General features: G+C 37.2%; 1 protein-coding gene across 31 annotated transcripts in view; it reads left to right on the top strand.

The window, feature by feature from the left end:
- The window catches only part of mgat4c (MGAT4 family member C), a 432,147-nt gene that overhangs the window by 388,827 nt on the left and 27,181 nt on the right, over positions 1–16,139 (top strand). For 13 of the 31 annotated variants that reach the window (XM_062982765.1, XM_062982767.1, XM_062982771.1 and 10 more), the window contains 4 exons: positions 3,614–3,705; positions 7,062–7,182; positions 7,898–7,974; positions 13,822–13,977. The exons of 2 other annotated variants lie outside the window; for them this stretch is intronic. In XM_062982765.1, coding sequence (XP_062838835.1) covers positions 3,703–3,705; positions 7,062–7,182; positions 7,898–7,974; positions 13,822–13,977 — 357 coding nt within the window. In that variant the 5' untranslated portion in view covers positions 3,614–3,702. Of the gene's footprint in view, positions 1–3,613; positions 3,706–7,061; positions 7,183–7,897; positions 7,975–13,821; positions 13,978–16,139 lie in introns of those variants that run through there. 16 more of the 31 variants (XM_062982780.1, XM_062982776.1, XM_062982778.1 and 13 more) reach the window with 5 other exon arrangements.

Here is a 16,139-nt window from a genome sequence, read left to right as displayed (position 1 = left end):
TTTATTCAGTTTTTTTGTTAGTCAGTTTTTTTAGGGTTACAGGCTTTACATCTAATATTCACTCTTTGTCCTAGAGCATCCTTGGTTCAACTATTCATTCCACTAGCTTGAAAATGACTAAAGAATTGTTGCCTATTATGTATAAAGGTCATAGAACTGATCTATCATACTCGGTACAACTAAAGAAGGGTGAAATCATGGATTACATTATGTAAATTTGATTTAGGAACTGCTACAAATGGGCAGAAACACTTTGCTTCGCTCTGCTGAGTTGTGGCAAAGAGCAGAATTTTTATGCCACTCTGCCAAACTTCCAACACAGGTCATAGAAAATGGGCATTTATTAAAGGTCAATGAAGAGAAGATGATAATAACATTTTACAAACACTATCTGAGTCATTGGCCTGAACGCAATTCTTAGTCAGAACTAGAGTAGATCTACTGAAACAATTGAAACTTGATAAGGCAATGCTTATGTAAGTTCTATTGATTCAGTGGGCCTCCTAGTTGGAACCAACAGTTGGATTATGGCTGTTGTTCTTGGGATACAAGTAAGAATCCAATGTACCCTGGAGACTATGCTTTATCAATCTTGAACTAAGAAATGTCCAACCCAGAAAAAATGTGATTACAGGCTGTCTTTAGTTTGAAGGCTACATCAGAGACTTTCATTCTATTATGTGGATGATCCCCATGCCTGTAGATGTTCAAGCAAACAGCAGAAGTTAAATCACTTCTATTACGTGAAAAATAATTCAGTACAGTGTTCAGACAATGTTTTTAATATTTTTATTTCTATGTATGAGTAAATCTCAGATTGTATTCCAGGGATCCTTTCACACTGTGCAGTTCTTCATCAAACTACAAACCTCAGGATTCCATGGGAATCAATCACATTGGTGTAATTGTGTAGTATGCAAATGCCCCTTAGTCCTTTGAAACAGTTGGACCTTGGTTTAATTTATCAGCATTTTTAATGGCCAGAAAGATGTAACTCTCCTCCCTTTCTATTTTGTAACATAAACCCAACAGGGCCAGAAATATATTAGAAATAATTATCTGAGATAATGGTTAGCATTGCACCACTAGTAAGATAAGCAACACTTCTCCCCACACAGAAGACATTTCATTGAATGTTGTTTCCAAAAAGATCTTCCCTCTGTCTGAAGTTCTTTGTTGATGAAGGTAATAGTACATAACCCTGAGGGCATGATGTGGAGACCTTTAAGAGCAAAAGCAGAAATATAAATTGGACAAGCATGAAGAAAGGCAGTCATATCAACTGGAACATGCAGTAAGTTGAAGCTATTTCAGGAAAAAGAAAATGCACAGGACTGTTCTTAAATTCAAAAGTAATTAAATGGTCCCTTGGTGTATTTATTTTAAAGGAAGGATGGCATTTGGTGTTGGTGGACACAAATTTGTGCCAATTTTATGATATCAAGGTTTTGATGTGTTTTTAATTGTTCTGATATTTAAATAATGTCCTATATTATTTTGCAGCCCAGCTCTAAGTATGTTTGCATCAAATTAACCTTCATTGAGTTCAGGAAGATTATTTAAACATAATTATGCTTAAAATTGCAACCATAAACGTTTCTTCAGCTGTAATTAAGCATCACTAAGAAAACTACTGTGAAATTGTTCAACTGCATCAAAAATCGCATTTACCTTTTGCTTATTTTTAATTTGTGTCTAGGTAACTAGTGGTTTTTTCATCTATATTGTCTTTTCTTTTTCTATTTCTGTTTCAGCTGAAGGGTTTTTTTTGACATCATTATGTACCCAGTTACAATTGGCTGTATAGAATTGTGATGGCATTCCATCTACTATATTACCCTTGATTAGCTATTCTTACACTACTGTTATTCCACCATATGTGCAATAAAGTGATGCTTACACTGATCTTTGAAATACCAAAGTGTGTCTCCACAGAAAATTAGTAGTCAGGAGAGACTGGGAAGCACAAACAGGGTCTGTTTGTTGTTCCACGGTCCACAGTAGGGATATTTCACAAATATCCAATGAGAGTATACACTGGGAATCCAGGACAATTCTGAAAAAAGCCAGTAAAGTAGAGGAAGAGACACAAGAATGTACTAATTCAAATGCTTCTTCATGCATACTCATGGTGGGATTCCAAGGAACCTAAAAGATTAATTTTCTAGCATTTGAATCTCCATGCATGGAGAAGGCTTCTCTTCATAAAGTCAATCTCTAGGAAAAGAGTGGCAAGAATGTGGAAGAGGAGAGAGGGCTGAGTATAGTATCCAATTTCATTTTGTAATGAGTATGGCTATCATCATATAAATAATCTGTGACATCATCTTTTTTTGTTTTGTGGTCCCTGATTGATTATATGACTGATCCAGAAATTAGAAAACTGCAGTAAATAGAAGAAAAAGAAAAGACAACAGACTACAGCTCACAGCAAAATGATGTGAGCGAATTTGTTAAAATGACAGTGTATTTTTTATTCTTGAAAACATTTCTACAGTATAAAAACACTTTCAAAACCCTATATAACCTGTTGTGTTACATAATTTTACATATACCTGACTATGTAGCAAAGATGTCAAGAACCCCCTTTTACTGAATTGTGTTAGGGGACACCAACAAAAGTGCCCAGTGTGCATTGGTTCCCAATGCACATCAGAGCCAATGTAATACATAACAGAACTGATGTGATGGACATCAAAGTCAATGAACATTGGTCCCATGTAATGACCCCATTGTGTACCTGTCCCATTGTGCATTGGAAACCAATGTGCTGGCTTTTCTATATAGTAATGCAACATCTGCCCTCCACAAATCCACCTGTGAAGATACAAATTCCCAACAGGATTCTGGCCAGATAATCTTTAAACTTCAAAAATGAAGAAGAAAGTTTAGTCCACCTTCACTGCAAAAGGCAAATGATGGATTTAAAAACAATAACATGAAATGAATACATTTTCAAGAATTTCAACATTTTTCTGTTCATATAGAAATCTAGAGAGATTCTTTGAAAGAGTTCTGGCCAAAAGATACAATTATTTCTGAGTCTAATTATGTCCACAAAGCAAATGTTTCCAAGAAGCAACCCAGGAGGCCCACCTGTAAATTCCAACATGTTCAAAGTATGATATACAAGCCAATAGAGCTTGACAGTTTTGCCTCAGGGTACCATTTATACTTCTAACCTCCATATTTTGATATCATATGGGGCAATATAGACAGCGCTTTTCTAATGGATATAAAAATGTAGCAAAAGGTGGTTGTCAGGATAAAAGATTAGAAGAAGCAGGGAACCAGACAGATGCTGTGCCTTCATTGGAATTGTATCCACATATTGCATCCAGGTGATAGGTTGATAAGGATATCAGCTTCTATCTCTGGCTGTCTTTGGCCAAACTGAACAAAAGCTGTAAAAAGGCATGATACGTGTTTCAATTTCTATGCAAGTGGCAAACAATGCACATTATTGTTCATGTTTTCCATCATTAACTTTTTACAAGCAAAACATTTTCTTGAAGAAAAATGAGACTACAAAACCAAGAACAGAAGGAAACATTGTTAATGCATATTTTGTGCAACTGATCTGAATTGTGCTTAATTTGTCTTTTGTATTTAGCAGACTGAAAAACAAGCATATTAAGACTGCTGAATGCGGGTACTGGGGCTAGCAGTTTCTTGCATCACTTGAGTGGAACACAAGGCTGCATGGTGGGTCTTTCTTCTTGTTATGTGCCATCAAATCAGCTCTGACTTATAGTAACCCTCTTGTTGGAAAGATTGATTCAGAAGACTTTGCCATTGGCTTCCTCTTAGGCTGAAAGAATGTGCCATGCCCGCTGTCACCCTGTGGGTTTCCATGGTTGAGCAAGAAGCTGATACCTGGTGTTCCAGAATTCTAGAAAAAAACTCAAACTGCTGTACCACATTGGCTCATTGGGACTTAGACCAGCAATAAACTATGCCAATCATTCAATGTTAGGCAAGCACTGGTAGCTATTTTAAGATAGGCACACCTCCTCGTGTGCCTCAGTTAGCTTTCTAAAAGCATATATTTCAGCTGCAGAAATCTGTATCATTAAAGCCTCATCTACATTGACCATTTAATGCAATTTGAAATTACAACTAAATAGGTAGCTACAAACTACTGCAGCCAAACAACAAACTCCAACAAAAGCGCACAGAGAAAAGACCTTAATGCTTTAGTGCCCTGTGGTTTGTGAAATCATCATCTGGGTCACAAATTGTTTTCAGGATTTCCTATGTAATCATCTGCACAGTTGAACAACTTCCTTCAGTGTGTTAACTGGTCAGTGTAGATGGAGTCAAAGTGGGAGTGGGTGGGAAGTGAAACAAACATAAGCCATGTTTTGCTTTTTGACTATACTCTATATTCACAACAGTTTCTGCACATAAAACAATAGCTCTACCACACAGCAACAATTCATTTATGAATAAGTCTTAATTCACTAAAAACAGGACACTTCACTGGTCCATGAACCAGGTATAAATCCCAAGGCAGTGGCACTTATAGTGCAAGAGCCATTCCTTCTACCTCATTACATTTTTATCGCTCAAAATAGTATATCTATAAACCCAGTCTTCTGCTTTCATCAAGACTGCCTGATAAGCACTCTCATTTAAGTGCAGTATAAACAATTCATGTACCTTGTTTCTTTCCCATTTTTCCTTCTACCTGTTACCTGTTTTAAAATTACACACTTTTTCTCAGTTTCACATTTGAAACATGTACACACTCACACATACTTCACACTTTTAAACCAAAGTGGCAGATTTTCCATCTGTCTAGGCCTGCCCATTATAGATCTTTTGATTCTCTTTCTGTAAACCAAAAACATTTGGGGGCAGATTTTTAGGTGATAGTTATGTTTGCATGGGAATATGCTATGAACAGATAAGTTGGTGTAGGAGGGAGGCCCAGCGTATGCTAGTTGGAATCTACATTCTCGGGATAATTAGGAAAGGAGTAGGAAGGAAGCAATAAAATGACTTAACACCATGATGCCCTTGTATAAATCACATTGGAGAAACAATGTATAGTTCTGGTGGCCTTTCATACTACACAGTTGCAGAACATTCTGCTTACGTACCTGTGGAATTCTGGGGTGTGTGGTTTTGGTGAGACTGTAGACTTCTCTGCCTGAGAATTCTAAATGTATTGATGTGATGAAGAAACTGCTTTCAAGATGTCTGTCAACTTATAACATCCCCATGGATTTTGCAATGTTTTCTTAGTCAAGAAATATTCAGAGGTGATTTTGCCAATTCTTTCCTCTGAAATATAGCCTACAGCATCTGATATTTATGTCAGAGTAATTTGCAGCGCATCAGTAGTTGGATGGAATCAGTGGAACACAGAACGAAGTGACACCCAGAGACTTTAGTAAAACTATATACAAGTTTTACTATAAGCAGTAATAATCAAGACAAACAGACTTGCAGACAATAGACAAACACAGGACTTGACTCTCACTCTAGGCAGACCAAACTCGACTCAACTCAGAACTGAACGCAATCAGCAATGCACACACTTGTGTCTGGATACTCCCCAGCTCCAGCCACACATCAAAGCCACCACAGCTTCTTAGTAATTAACTCTTTCCAGACTATAGTACACTCTGGATGATGCAATCAGTATGCAATACAGGAAAGACACAAATTTCATTTAAACACTACCAATACACAAATACCACATTAACAATTTATTGGTGTTCTCCCATCAAAGCACTAACCCTGCTTAGCTTCCAAAGCCAAAGAGCATCTGGTATTTATTCTAAATATTCCTCTTGAAGTAACAGGGTCCCATAAAATGTAGCTATGGCAGATAAAGTATAGCTTCAATCAGTAGAATGTGATTGGAGAGTGTAGCATTAAAAACAGCTGCCAAATGATAAAGGAGCTAGAGCAGTGGTTCTCAAACTGTGGGTCCCCAGATGTTCTGGCCTGCAACTACTAGAAATCATAACAGCTGGTAAACAGGGAAGGTCACAATGTCTGCCACTTAGAAAAAGATAAGAGGGGGAAATTACAAAGATGCACACAATTACTGATTTATTTACAGTTTAATTTCTTAGAACCTTATTGTTGGTATCATGCCTAGGGAGTTTCTTTGTGCTGGGGGAATCATTTCATTTACTGGCAGTCTTGGGTTATTTTGCACCTGCAGCCCTCTGGTGGCTTCCAACACTACTAGGTCTATTTGTCCATAATTATATGCAGTAAGCCCAGGGCAACTTAGAGGCTTTTTTGCCTTTATTACTCATGGGTTGTTTTGGCCTTGATTCTTGATCTTGTTAGGCCCCCATTTTCAGATCCAGTCTCCATTGTTGAGCCTCTAATTCCATGTGGCCACTATCACAGCTTAGTAAGTAGCTCCCTAATCCCTTCATGGTCCTAGGTCCCCTAGAATTTGTAGGCCCTCTTTCTGCACGCTTCTTATTTTGGCCTCCATTGATCTGGTTAACTTCCAGTGTCATAGACCCATTCCACTACTAGGCCTCTAACCTTGTTTGGCTGCTTATGTTTCCTGAACACTAGATTTCTAATTCCCATATGGTCTCACTTAATGTCTTGGAGTTTTTAGGCTTCCTGTGTGACCTTTTTTTAGGTTAGTTTATGGTGGATTGTGTGGCCCTCCATGTTTTCGGGCCTTATTCATATTTTACTTACTATTGCTTGTGGGGATTCCCTGTTTTTCATGACTTGGTTTATCCTAGGTGGTTAACCTGCCAAATGGCTTGCAATTCTCCTTGGCCACTGTTATGGGAACAAGTCCAATACCATGGCACTAAGTAAAGGGACTGATAGTGCTAAGGGAAAGGGCTATGCAAGAAGGTTCCCCCTCTAACAGACTCCCACATGCAGTATCTTCCTCATCTGATAGATGATGGGGTCCACATGATCAGTGTTGTTCTGTTCAGACTTTAAACCCCAGAGAAAACGTGATAGTTCAAATTTCACAAATGGCCACTAAGGGTTCAGAAAAGATTATTATTACATCTAGTATGGTTGATGAAATTGCTCCCTGTCTCAATGCTCTTGAGCAGGACAAGAAAAAAGAAGAGGCATCGAGTGTAGCTGAACAGGAAGAGGATCTGGAGGTATCCCCTGTACCAGTGACTGACCTCTCCCAAATTGAGGACATTGGCATATTTGTACCTGTTTCAGGTGAGACAAGTGATAGTACTATTGGGGTGAGAGGGATTAACTGGCAATGAGGACCTTGGAGTATGCCAAGTCTCTGTGCAGGCTACTACACCCTCTATGTCATGCACTAATGCAGGGTTTGGGTCTTCACATCCTCAAGGGTGGCAATCACTGCCCTCATTCTGGGCTGCATAGTATTGTCTGCAGTTAAGCCAAGTAGGTAATGGTGAATTGGCAACATTAGGGTCACAAGCAGTTATGGTAACATTGCACAGGAGATGGTCATGTCAGATGAGCTTTTGGACTCATTTACAATGGAAAAGATCCTTAAGGGACAGTATATTGGTATTTTCTTGTTAAATAGGGAACTGGAGAAAAAGGAGAAGTAAAAACTAAATAAGATAAAAGAAAAGTTGAAAAAAACTAAGATAGATCGGAACCAGGTCATCTGGTTTCTATCTATGCTGCAATCATAACCAGGACTTAGCAACATAGGGCATATTCTATGATTCAGTACATGGATATTATTTACTACACATGCTGATTTTTCAGGGCTGGTGTGGCTACAGTATTAAAGAGCTTTCAAAGTGGAGGCCACCAAGTACCCTGCCGTGCGATGGAAACATCCATTCTCAGCAGTTGATACAGGTCATGATTCCTGCTAAGCCCATATTCTGGAAATTCAAAAAGTCAGTTAGTGACAACCTTGTTTAACAGCATGGTTGTGCATTCACAGGATTTCAAAGAAGAGGTTGCTGTGCTTGGAGTTTGCATTTCATGGTGCTTCTGCAAACAAACCCTGCAAGTTCAGACGTAAGTGTTCCAAATGTAGAGAACCTTACTCATTTTGGAACTGTCCAAAAAGAAATGGAGCAACAGTCAGGAATAGGGATTAGCAAGGTGAAGGAACCGCACCATCAGAACAAAAAAGGCCCCAATTCAATTAATTTAGATAAACGTCTAGCATGGGTGCTTTTATGTCCAGATCAGGCCACAGCCCATTATTTGGAGGGTAAAGTCATTCTTTTATGATTTTATGATTTGAATTACGTTGTTGGCCTAAAATATGTTGTAGAGATAAAATACATGAGAAGGTCATAGAAAGTAGGGTGGTTGGTACATACCCTTCACCTCCTGTTCCTAATTTAAAAGTCTTTTTGATAGGTGTTGTCTCTAAAAATGGTCCCAGTGCATTTAGGCTTATTCACTATTTGTCATACTGTAGAGGGGACTCAGTTAATGATGTTGTCCCTTCAGAATTTTGTACTATTTGGTACATGTCCTTAGAAACCATCTCTGGACTTTCCCCTACATGTGACATATGGGTGTTAAAGGAGACTATTCTTGGGGCTAATAAGAGAGTTATTCCTCATCTAAAGTCATGTGATTTGAAGCAGGAGCTTCAGGTTGGTCTTCCAGTAGCTGGTTGGCTGGGAAGCAATCTATATTCTGGGTTCTCCTTGGGATTGAGATGTATCACCCAGAGGAAGATGGAGAGGAGGTCTGGGAGAGACCTCCTGCTTCAGCTGCTTCCATTAGGTCTGCCCCCTTTGCATATCTCAAGGGTTAAAATCTAAATAGATTTAATAAAATGGCCCATGTGAAAAGGGAAAGTAGTGAGATACATCCAGGGAGGATAAGGCTATCAATGAATATATATCATATTATCTTGCTATTTGGTGACTATATGACACTACTTTCTGGAGAACATGAGTGGGAGTGTGCTGTTTTTAACTGCTGATATCCTGCTTTCAGATTTCTCAATGACACCTGGTTAATAGCTGTAATAAGAAAATGCTGGAATAGAAATACTAGTATTTTAATCTAGCATAGCCCTTCCTCCTTGTTCTACTGCTTTTCTGTATATACAGTATAACTGTCTTGGTAACCCAGAAATTAGAACGAATATTATTTGGCATTGATGATTTCTTTGTTTAGAGGACATTGGCTACAGAAAGGAATAGCTGTTGCCAGGACTTCTAGTGCAGCTTTAGAGTTAGCAGGTTTTTGAAAATGATTCCACCAGTATGAAAACCCCAGGGCAGGGGGGGGGGGTCTTTTATAGTACCCAGTTATAGTGCTATGATTCCAGGTTAAATGCAATGGCTGCATCCTATAGGATACTGGGGTTTGCATCATTCAAGCCCTGGTGAAGAATTCTAAATAACTCTCCCTATGTTGTTAACCAAAGGATGGTTAACAAATGAAACCATGACAGTTACGGTAGATACATGTCACTCCATTGCATAGGGTGAAAATCTCCAGGATATGATGACTAATGGAATGACACATGTAATTGCAGTATATATCTGTATATATGTCACTTTTTGGATGAAATTCTTGGAGTATTTTTTGCCTTTGCAGTCTTCTATGTCTTATCGCTAGTTGTGAATATAATTACAATTTTCAAAATGAAGCAGAAGATTGAACATAAATATTAGTTAAGTGATCTCTCTCTCAGTTCTGCCTGTGAGAGTTTTTGAGTTCTGATACAAACTTTTCCATATAATTTCTTCAATGGAAATAAGAAGTTGGGTCAGTTTTGGTCCTAAGTTTGCTAAGGACAAAAAAATTACTTGCTGCTTTAGGAAAAAGGAAAGCTATAGACTAGAGCTAAGAGAGGTATGCTATGTGTCAATGCTGCCCTCTTGTGACTTTAAATGTGCATATACATTTGCAGGCATAAAGTAGCATCTTGTCATACTTTGCCAATGACATTACCATTTTAATAAAGTCTAGATATATTGTAGGCATGCTATCTTGTTCTTGTTTAAAACAAGTCCTGAACTTTTCCACTCCTTCTGATAATTCCCTTCTCAGATATAATACTTTGAAATACATTTTATATTTCAAAGCATGACATTATAGACAACTGATTTCCCATATAATCTGCCAACACCTACATGAAAATGCTGCAGGTTATACAAACCTGTCTTTTGAAATTCAGAAGTGCTTTGGCAGGAAATAGCATTCATATTTTAAATTTTCTTCTGGCATGAATTGCAACAGCTAAAAAGCTAAAACTTTAATAGGTACATGCTGTCCTGCCTATAGAATAACAAAATTAATATCTCATGAGTATCTCTTTTCCCATATCTTGGTATGGTTAAGATATTCTGCCCGTAGGACATTGTAAAACATTCCATAAATATTAATAAAAAGCAAAACTTTTCCCTATCCCTCGCTGGGCAATGGCATTCAATATAAATCTAATGCCCAGATCTTCCTTCCAGTACAGCTGAAGGAATCATATTCAGTCAGGCTTCTGTAAAAACTTATTTCTCCCATTTCGGCATATTTGTACTTCATTTTTATTTTATCCCAGTAACTTTTTGGTTTAGCATAGTAAATTTTATGTCACAATGCAGTAAAGGTTGCTGCATGTAGTTCTTCACAGTGGCTTGTTGGGGGATATTAAGCTAGAATCATTGACAACCCAACACAGCTTCAGATTTCTAATCGAAAAAGGCATTTCTAATTTGCTGCAGGGCTCACCTAGGTAGTCAGAATAGCAAAGTGACTTGCTTCAGGCAGCACAGTGAATAGGATATAAAGGAAAGTAGAAATTGGGGTATAAATGATGCATATTATAGCCAGCACTGACTTAGGCCCAGTACTGTTTTTTTCTTAAAATAATAAGATTTGGAAAGCATGTGTGCTACTATATTCATCTATATTTCCACTCCAAGACAAAACTACTATTTCATTGAAGAGGCAGATGCTGCACATTTGTTGTACAAAATCTTCACATTCATAAGAGGCAAATGCTGTACAACTGTTGTACATCTCCACATTCAAAGCCTTATTGTTGATATATATTTTTTTTAAAAAAATCCCTTTTTAAAACAACCAGATTCTTTAAATCATGGTATAATAAAAATATAGGAAAGTTATAGAAAGAAAAAGGGGGGGGGGAGAGAAAAGGAGGAATGCACAGGGTATGAACCAAGGATTGCATTAATGTATGGTGACCATATTTCCAAAATGCATTTCTTTAATGTTAAGGAAAACTTTAACAAATTGAATGCTATAAAATACTTCCTTATGAATAGCTAGAGCAGTGAGGCCTTCTGACCATTGAAAAATGGATGGTGGATGTTTATCTTTCTCACTAATCCAAGCCTCACTTATCCAAGCCTCTGGATAATCCAAGCCATTTTTGTAGTCAATGTTTTCAATATATCATGATATTTTGGTGCTAAATTTGTAAATACAGTAATTACAACACAACATTACTGCATATTGAACTACTTTTTCTGTCAAATTGGTTGTATAACATGAAGGTTTGGTGCTTAATTTGTAAAATCATAATGTAATTTGATGTTCAATAGGCTTTTCCTTAATCCCTCCTTATTATCCAAGATATTCGCTTATCCAAGCTTGGATAAGTGAGACTCTACTGTACTAGGATACATGTCTTTTGGCAAGATGAAGTGCACACTGGATCTAATTCATTATATTCTATGTTACAGATATCTTATTCAGTAGGTTTTTTTTTTCAGCGGCATAAGATTTTTTCAATACAAAGTTTTATGTTAATTTATTAAATGACACATTTATGTATTGCTTCTCAGCCCACTAAGGAACTAGAGGTAAAAATACAAGGAGTAAAAAACATTTTTTTTAAAAAAAATGCTGAATAAAGCAGATTACAAACTGTCCTTAAACATAATTTAAAACCAGATGGTCATGACAGGTAGATTAATTTCAAAGATGAGACATCATATGAAAGAGAACAATTTTTGTTGCTTAGCAAAACTCAAATGGTATGGAGCCAACCTGACTTCCCAAGAGAGACAGTTGCACTGCCAGGGGCTGCTACAGAGAAAGCTCTGTCATCTTCCCGAAACCTAACCTGCAAGACTGTAATACCACCATAAAATTGACTACTTTTTTGGACTGGGTATCATGGATTTTAATAGTTTTACCGTATTTATATGTTTTTATTTGTTTTGTATATGATGTATCATATTTTAATTTATTTTGTTTGTATCTGCGGCATTTAATATTGTCACACTGTAAGCCACTCTGAGTCCCCTTGGGGGTGAGAGGGGGAGAGATATGAATATAGTAAATAAAAAAATAAAAAATACAAAAGGGATAACTATTAACTACTGAACATTCACCCATCAAATGACACAGGGAAGCATTATCTATAGGGAATTACCAACATTTCATTGGGCAATTTCTTTATGCTATATACTCATGTATAAGTCTAGAAATTTTAGTAAAAAAATAAACCTAAAAAAACTGAGTTGACATATCCATTGAGCAATGTAACTTTTAAAAAAAGAAACTATCACCTTCTCTGAGTAGACTAGCAAAGGGCAAGAGATTAGTCTGTCCTGGGAGAACCTTAAAAAGGTGTAACCTCCTGACTCTCTCTGCCATGTTGCTTCTAATATTCCTTTTTTTAATGCCTGGCATCCAGGGATGGCTGGCTCCCCGAGGCAACATTAGTGCTTTCCCCTCTCTGCAGAATGACTCTTGACTTGTCCACAGTTCATATCAAAAGCAATAATTTTGCCCCACAAAACCTGCCCTCAACTTATATACAAGGTTGATTTGTATATGAGCATATATGGTAGGTGTAAAAGTACTATTTTGCCTGAAGTATCAATTGTAATTACTTTTAATGCACTGATGCTGAGATTCCACTGATCTTTTCTTAAAACAAAAGCAGCCTCCAAGATTGGAAAAAAAAACAAGAGGCATATCATCTGGGGATGGCCTTGACCCATTTTCTTTCCATATTCTCCATTCCCACTTGTACTCCTGATAGAAGCTGGAAAGTTATCTTTGAGAAAAATGAATATATTGGTGTGCTAAATTCATCACTAAGAAGGGGTTGGATGATGATCAGTGATTCTATGGCCCATCTCAGGGAGAAGAGGGGAGGAATTGAGCATTTCAGGGTTTTACATCTTTTTTCCCCCATTCATTCAGAGAAAAACAGTTTGATGATAGTGGTTTTATGCAGAGAGGAAAGAGTCAATCTGCCTTTTCCCTGTCTGCACTTCCACAAGCAAGTAAAATCTGTCTGGGGAAAAAGGCAAACAAAAACAAACAAAGCAAAGTAATATGGAAATCTATATGACACTGAGTTTGGCCCTAAAATACATTCAGCTATGGGGAAAAAAACCCATCAGTTAAGTTCCATTGAATTTATTGAGGTTTTCACAGAATGTCTTCCAATGCATTACATCCAGTTCTATACAATTATTATATTGCCTAGCATGTAAAAAATAATAATAAAGGAGTAGATTGTGTTAAGCAAACATTTTTGCCATATGTTAGTTCAAAACAACTATAATTCAGAGATGGATGGAGGAATATCTATTTTTCTCCCCCCCCCCCCACACCCCCATGTGTGTGTGAGAGAGAGAGACTGTACCACACAGATTAAGGATTACAAGCTTAGAAAAGCTGGATATATGTTTAAATTTTCTAAGAATGTAATCCTTAATCTGTGTGAGATACTTCTATACTGATATGAAGCAGTTGATAAAATATGTCAACACTCACTGTAAGAGATTCCAGTGGGAAAGATGGAGTCCAGTTCTTTTAAAATGGTAACCTAAAACTGTAAAATTAGCTGTTTCAAAAGTGTAAGGTAACTCCTAAACCATATCAAATTCCACAACAATTTTTGTCCCATAGGAAGTGCTGTATGCCTTTCTCTTCACACTGAGATTTACACTGAAGCGTTTGGACAAAATGAGGTGTTTACGAAAAAGATCTGCCGTATCCTTTCTTGGAGTCCTTGTCATCTGCTTGCTGTTCATGAACTTATACATTGAAGATAGCTATGTCTTGGTAAGTTAGATATATGCAATTATGTGCTGCATGAAGATGTAATGTTGTCACTATGCGCATCAGTGTTGGCTCCAACTTAAAGTGACCCTATCATAGGGTTCTCATGGCAATATTTACTGATGTGAGGTTTTCCATTACCTTCCTCTGAGGTGGAAAGAGTGTGCTTTGCTTAGAGGTTTTCCATGACTGAATGGGAATAGGAACCCTGGTCTTCCAAACTTCTACTCCAGCATTCAAAACACAACTTCATGCTGACTGTCCTGTAAAGGTGCAGGACAACAAAAACATCCTTGTACAAAAAGTAAAACAAAGAGGTATGTCAGTCGGTCCTGTGCGTTTTGAGATTTTTTTTTCCAATCTGACAGTCTGCCCAAAATTGCGGGTCAGCTGTAGTGGATACCATTTTAGTCTCAATGTTTTATGAAGAGAAATACACACTTATTTCTTGCCAAGTAGTGGAACACAGAGCAAATATAACTTTCCCCGCTGGAACATTTTCTTCCTCCTGAATGATTTATTGAACATATATAGAGCACTGAAATATCAGCCTTGCCATGCGTACTCAAGACAGCAAAAGTTGGCATCTGTCAGAAGGTCTAGCAATGTTTAAATAAAGAGACTTTCAGCCACTGGCTACTGCAAATCTCATTTGTCATAAAGTGGAGTCATTCAGCCTTTCTTCAGTCCCCAAATGAGAATGAAAGGAAGAATGCACATAGAATCATAGAATCATAGTAGAAATCACAAGAGTCATTCAGCTCAACCACCTGCCATGCAAGAATGTACAATCAAAGCACTTCCAGCAGATGGCCATCCAGCCTCTGTATAAAAACCCCCAGAGAAAGAGTCCACCACACTCTGAGGCAGGGTATTACATTATCGAACAGCTTTTACCATCAGGAAGTTCTTTCTAATGTTTAGATGGAATTTCTTTTTCTGCAATTTGAATCCATTGCTCTGTGTCCTAGTCTCTAGAGCAGCAGAAAACAAATTGAATATGGCATCCTTTCAAATATTTAAACATAACTATCTTGTCCCTTCTCAGCCTTTTCTTCTCTTAGCTAAACAAAGCCAGCTCCCTAAGCTGCTCCTTATAGAGTTCGGCTTCCAGATTTTTGACCTTCCAAACCTTTGATCATCTCTGGACACATACCTCCCTATATGAGAGCCATGCGTGAGTTGGGGCCTTTTACCCTAGCACTCAAGACATGGCTCTTTACTAGAGCTTTTAATCTATTTTAATATTTTTAATCAATATTTGTATGTATGTATTTTTATCCTTTACAATTTTATCTTGTAAATCGCCTAGAGCAGGGGTCCCCAAACTAAGGCCCGGGGGCCAGATGCGGCCCTCCAAAGTCATTTACCTGGCCCCCACCCTTAGTTTTATAATATATTTTTATATCAGTTTTAATAATATAATATATTGCATATACATATAATATTGATAAAAATATTATCATTTTATACAATATAATACTAACAATAATACCATATAATAATATTATATGTTATATATTACATATAATATTACAGTATAGTGGTATAGTTCAATATAGTATAATGCTAATATTGTGCTATGCTAATTATATATTGTATGTACATACAGCTGCTCTGAGTTCCCTTTGGGATGGGAAGGGTGGTATATAAATGTAGTAAATAAATGTAGTAAATGAATAAATAAATAATTTTGGACTTAGGCTCGCCCAAAGTCTGAAATGACTTGAAGACACACAACAACAACAACAATCCTAATTAACTTGACTATCTCATTGGCCAGTAGCAGACCCACACTTTCCATTGAAATTGTTTTCATTTTTAAATATTGTATTCTTTCATTGTTGTTGTTGTTGTTGTTGTTGTTTTGCACTACAAATAAGACATCTGCAGTGTGCATAGGAATTTGTTCATATTTTTTTTCAAATGATAATTCGGCCCCTCAACAATCTGAAGGATTGTGGACCGGCCCTTTGCTTTAAAAGTTTGAGGACCCCTGTCCTATATAATGCACAAGTGCTCTTATAGTTGACAAAGTTCTGCCCATTTCAGCTCCACAATTATCTCCAGTTAATGGAGATTCTTTAATTCAGACCTTCCCTTTCCAACCCACATCATTGCTAGACCATAAATGGAAAATAAATGCTTCAAGGTCTTATATGTAT

Source organism: Anolis carolinensis, chromosome 5 (assembly GCF_035594765.1).
Source record: "Anolis carolinensis isolate JA03-04 chromosome 5, rAnoCar3.1.pri, whole genome shotgun sequence".
Lineage (NCBI taxonomy): Eukaryota > Metazoa > Chordata > Lepidosauria > Squamata > Dactyloidae > Anolis > Anolis carolinensis.
Note: the sequence above shows the minus strand (reverse complement) of the source record. Positions and strands in the feature narration are given on the sequence as shown.